General features: G+C 35.9%; 1 protein-coding gene across 4 annotated transcripts in view; it reads right to left on the reverse strand.

Annotated features, from left to right (window-relative positions):
- sgcd (sarcoglycan, delta (dystrophin-associated glycoprotein)) overlaps positions 1 to 5,573 on the reverse strand; it is a 274,197-nt gene that overhangs the window by 64,770 nt on the left and 203,854 nt on the right. For all 4 annotated transcript variants that reach the window (XM_008428447.2, XM_017308640.1, XM_008428449.2 and 1 more), the window contains one exon: positions 1,967 to 2,054. In XM_008428447.2, the coding sequence (XP_008426669.1) occupies positions 1,967 to 2,054 (88 nt within the window). The remainder of the gene's footprint in view (positions 1 to 1,966; positions 2,055 to 5,573) is intronic.

Here is a 5,573-nt window from a genome sequence, read left to right on the forward strand (position 1 = left end):
TTTTAATTAAATCTTTAAATAAAAATAAATAAAATTAGATCTAATCAAAATAGAAAAATAAAAAAACCAAATCCAACAGAAAAATTATCCTGGTTACAGAAGGGAAAAACACTGGGGCGAACTCAGTGAGCCTCTCAGAGCCAGAAGCCAAATGTCAGCACCCTTTTCTAATGTGAAAGACACTTCCTGGGCTTGTTCACACAGAGTGAGCACCATTCATTCAACACCATCATCTCCTTTGGGTTGTGACAGGTGCAGAAAGTAAAGGAGAGACTGTGATTATGGTACAAGAAAAGAAACGGAGGCTAAGCTCATGAAGGGCATATTTCTAAGGATTAACAGGATTTAAATGAACTGGAAATGATGAGCTAATAATACCCAGAATAACACATCTGCAACACAAAACTGCTCTTACTCCTGCTTGAATTGGCTTGGAAGATGTGAAACTCTTTGAAATGGCAATTTTGCAATCAACCAATTTTAGAAGTGACCTCAAGTAGGTTGAAAATCCTCAAATGAGGTTGAATTTGAGAAGGTCAAGTGGGCCAGACTCCTTCCAAAGTGATGTAAGAGACTCAATGACATTTATTGCAAATCCTTGACAGGAGTTGTTGCCACTAAGAGTAGCACAATTAATTATGTTTAAGGGGGTAATTATTTCTGCACTGAGTCAGGTTTGAAAATAAAATCATCAATTGAAAATGTAATTTATATTTATTTGGTTTATGTTCATCTGATTTTGCAATTTATAATGATGTATCAACTCTTTAGGTGGCATCAATAGGGACTGGGTCTTATGAAAGTTATAAGACAATAAAAGTAAAGACACCAAGTGAAAAAAAATGAACCCCCCCCCAAAAACTACTACTACTGACTGACATTAAGTTAATCAGAGGATTGTTTTTGCTCTTTGAACGTTAAAAGTTTAGCTTAAGATACCAAATAGGGTCCATATACAGTATTTTAAATTCATTCAATTTTGTTTAAGGCATTTTCCAGCAACAAAATAATTTTTCTTCATTAAAACTACAAAAATGGTTTTGTCTTGCCTGCTCAACAACAACCTAAGCATCCAGTACATTAATGAAATACAGTAGTCTGACTTTTGAAGTAAAGGGATCCGTAAAATCATGACAGACCCGGAACATGATTGTTTAGACAAGAAACCAGTTACCTAAATTTTTGGGGGGTTTCATTTTCCATGTCCTTCGTATCAAAATATGTCTACGATCAGCAACCAGATCGGGATTTGGGTGTAAAAAGTGGTTGATAATTTGTGCTTAAACTAATATATTATATTATAAGAAGATTTAAATTTGTCCAGTAAAATCTTGCCATAAAACCTTTTGTGTCCATCTGGATTAATCAACTGTGTTGGTGTGCAAATTTACACAGTTGCAATCCCAATGGATTGCAGTCAGGGGCCACAGAAAATAATCCCAAAGGCCACAGATTATTTTTGACCACCTATGGTCACTGAGAAATATCACAACAAATTACTGTCAGCATGGCATATTGCTTGTATAAGTAAAATACTTGTATAATTTAAATGTGTAATTTAAAATAGGTTTTAAAAGTGGTAAATACATGTATATGTACATTCATTGTCTGAATACAAAAAATCTTGTTTAGATAGAATAACATGATAAAAACAAACAAACAAATAAAAAAAAATGCAGAATTTCCAGTAAATCTTAGAAGAATAAAGTTTTTCTTCAAAGGACCCATTTGAAGAAAATGGGTCCTTTGACCCAATTAAATTTTCCATTTTCAAAAGTCAAAATTTCAGTGTGCAATATGGGAGTAAATGATTTACAATTATTACACTGAAGAGAGGTGAGATGGACAGATCAGGTTTGGTGTATGTGTTGCTGATCTAGATGTTATCTGGCCCCTGAAACAACACATGAAAGAATCATCAATGAGCTCCATGACAGCAGTGTGTGTGGCTCCTGCTGAGTTCTACCTGTGACGAGCTGCGTGAGCAGCTGGTTGTTGCTGTTCACGATGTTGACCGAGACGTTTCTGGACGACTGCAGGAACAGCGGGCGGCCCTGCGGAGAGATCCACTGCGTTATTCATTTAAACACTCAGCCTGGATCAAACAGCACAGAGCTGCCAACAAACCCAGCATTAGACGTGAAGCTCCTTTATTTGCAGCATATGTTGCATGTTGTTTACAAACAGAACTTTTGAGGACAAAAAGACGATTCCTTTACTTGTCAAACCCCCCCCCCCGCTGCCACCCCCCCAAAAAAATTGCCATCTACAGCCATGCTGCAGCAGTAGAATTAGAACAAGAAGGGACCCAGGATTGAACTATGGGGTACCCCACATGTGATTTCTGCCTGTTCCAAGTTACTAATCGACTCAAAGAAGCCCCTGTTATTTAAGGAAGATTTGAACCAATTAAGGTTTGAAACATAACTTAATTGGTTCTGTTCTCCAGTCAAAACAATCAGCCAAAGTCCAAAGAGAAACTCAGAAAAATCTTGAGAAAGCCTGAACATTAGACGTGTTCAACCCTTTTTTGGCAGGTCCTTATTTGCACTTTTTCCAAGCTGATGAGAATCAGCATTTATTGCCCCCTGTGGGCTTGGTGTGATACTTCCTCTTGGGTCTTTTAATTGCATTTTGGAGTTAAGGTTAACTCCAAAATGAGGCCTGAAGTTTTTGCCTTTGAGCCATCAGATCATTAAACTACAACTGTTTCTCTAGAAAGTATTGAGTACAGTTACAAAAGTGCAACTTCAGAGTCAAAACCAACCCTGTCTTCATCCTCCCATTGCTTTTAATAACTTTGTTTTTCCCAGGGTACTTTGAGTGATCGTGAATGCTGACCACGTTGGACTCTCTCCGGTTAATCTTCATGCCTCAGTCAACTTCCTAATTAGAGATAACGGCCGGACCACTGTGCTCCGCTCCCAGCCCAGGAAGGGATTGGCTTTGTGTGCGTGTGTGTGTGTGTGTGTGCGTGCGTGTGCGCGTGTGTGTGTGTTAGTGATGACATTAAACTTATTGAAGTTTCAACAGTAAATACACAAAATGTGTTATACACAAGTAACAACAGTAACAATGTGAGGAGCTCAGGAAAGAGAGCAAGAAGCAACGGATGAGCTGGAGTCATTTAAGGAGGTTTCATATTAAACTTTGATCATGCAGATACAGAGATGTGGTTTTCTCAATGTGGGACATGAAGGTTATTAACTAAGCTTTTTGGATAAACAAACCTCCATAGTCTCTAAAATAAGAATTAGATGCTAAGTGTTTGTTTAGCCATAGTGTTTTGCTAACTTTGGAAAGTTCTAGCGCACTTAAATTCCCTTAAATTGATTTTTCCTGAAAAATTCTAAAGCACTAATTTACTTGGTTGCTTTGTAAACTTTTAGTTGAATGAAGTTTGACATCTGTGTTGAAGTTTTGGTTATCAATTGTTAAGAATTATTCAAGTAGTCAGACGTTTATTTTCATACTCTTATTTTGTAGGTGTGAAGACGCAGCAATTCCGTTTCCTCTCCTTACAGTTTTCTCTTTTTTTGTTGACAATAACTTTATTTCCAACAAGAAACATACAGGAACCAAATAAAACACGGGCATTAGAGATTAAGATACAGGCATAAATACAATATCTAAGGGCTTTATGGAACATGTATCTTATGTCAAAATTAATTGGTGCTCTAGAGTTGTAGACTGTAAAAGGCAGATATAATTTGCATTGAAGTTAACGCTTCTGCTAAAGTCCATATTTGTGTTAGCAATAACAGAACTAGTATGTGTGATTAAATCTTTGGGATTAGCACAATAAGCTTTTTTAATTTCCAATGCCCACACCTGCCAGTGAGATTAGTCAGCCTAGAAGTTAGAAGAACTGATCAAGGTTAATCACAACAGATTTCGGATTGATTCAAGTTTTATGGAAAACTTTAACTTCTGGGATAGGGTTGTCATAATGCTAATATTTGAAAAAGAAAAATCCTTGGTAACATTTCCAAAATTCCAATACAGCGGCAATATTTTCATAAAGCTAGAAGTTTTTTCCTTTTTTTTTTTTTGTACAAAAACAGAAAATATTTTTGTTGTCTTAATTAGAACAAAGTCAATAAGTACAATAAGTTATCTCCCACTCAGAAAAAAAATGCTATTAAAAATTTTGCATTTTTGTGATTCAAATATCCAGAATAATGGCAGAAGCTTGATGGAATATTTATACCAAAATAAATAAATAAATTCAAACAAATATTTAACAGAATAACAGAAAATCCACAATAAACAGAAATTTTTACACCAGGATCCTCTTTATAAAATCATTTCCACTGTGTGATCCATAATTATAGAAAAATAACAGTTCAGATTAATCATTAAAGTATATAATCAGATTTTATGTCTATTATAGGTGGAGGTAAACTTCAACTCTATGAGTTGGTTTAAAAATTAGCTTGAAACTAACAAGGTAGGAAGACTTGTAGAAACATGCAGTCAGACAGTGAGAAATAACTTTAAATTTTAACTTTCTCCATATTTGCTGCGTGGTCCTGAATAAAAAGTTTTCACTATATTTCTCTCAGTTCTCTATCTTACAGTGTGAAGCTCATTGTGCTGACAGCTCATTGCTCATTCGTTAGCTCTCATTACTCGCAGCTCTGCTCAGCTCAGGCAGAGAGCAGAAACCTTTTTATATTTGTGACTTTTTCAATATCTTCCATTTCTAAAAGAGGAATACACACTGGGAACATTTCTGTCCTATTATTTTGTACTAAATCGCATCCTTAAGTGTGTGCATATAATATATTTCTAATATATCCACTCTAGGATAGGAACAATCATCTGTATTTAGGCTCGGTGTGCAGTACTTTTGTTTGTGGATGTTGCTGATAATACATGGGACCTTATTACACCCAGCAGGACAGCTCCCATGTTGAAAGGACGTAAATAGAGAAGATAGTTGAATTAAAATAACCAAATAGAGTTGACAAAAAATCTCTGGAAGTAAATCTACTCCAGACATAGGAAGCATCTATTTTTTTCAAATCATACCACATCATTTCACTTTGTGAATACATTTCTTTCAGCTGTTATATGTTACTTGCTGGGCGACGGTTTGATGTTTCTACCAGGTGTTTCCTCGCCAGCCGTAAATATGCTGAACAATGGAGGACATCCACCGTAAATGAAATGAAAATACTGCTAAAGGAAGGTTCGGCCCATTGCACTTAGAGCTGAAATCTAAACATGTCATACAAGCGGAAGCCTAAAATACAAGCAATTTGTACTGCAGTATGTAGGGAAAGCCAAAAGTGACACAATTTAATGTTTTAAAAAGCCACAAAATTTCTCAGGACAACTTTAAACAGGCATGCGCGCCTGTCCAGAAGTCTAGAACACAAATCTAACTGAAAACCTGTGGGAAGACTTGAATTTTAATCAATATACATCCAGTCTGAACTGAGTTTGAGCAATTTTATTGTTTGTATGTATGTAATTGGTTATCAGTTATCGGCCTATGGAGTGAAAAAAGTATTGATTATTGGCAGGGGTGAAAGTAGTTTTAAATTCTTGGGGGTACTATGACAAAA

This window comes from Poecilia reticulata, linkage group LG14 (genome assembly GCF_000633615.1).
Source record: "Poecilia reticulata strain Guanapo linkage group LG14, Guppy_female_1.0+MT, whole genome shotgun sequence".
In the NCBI taxonomy this organism is placed as follows: domain Eukaryota; kingdom Metazoa; phylum Chordata; class Actinopteri; order Cyprinodontiformes; family Poeciliidae; genus Poecilia; species Poecilia reticulata.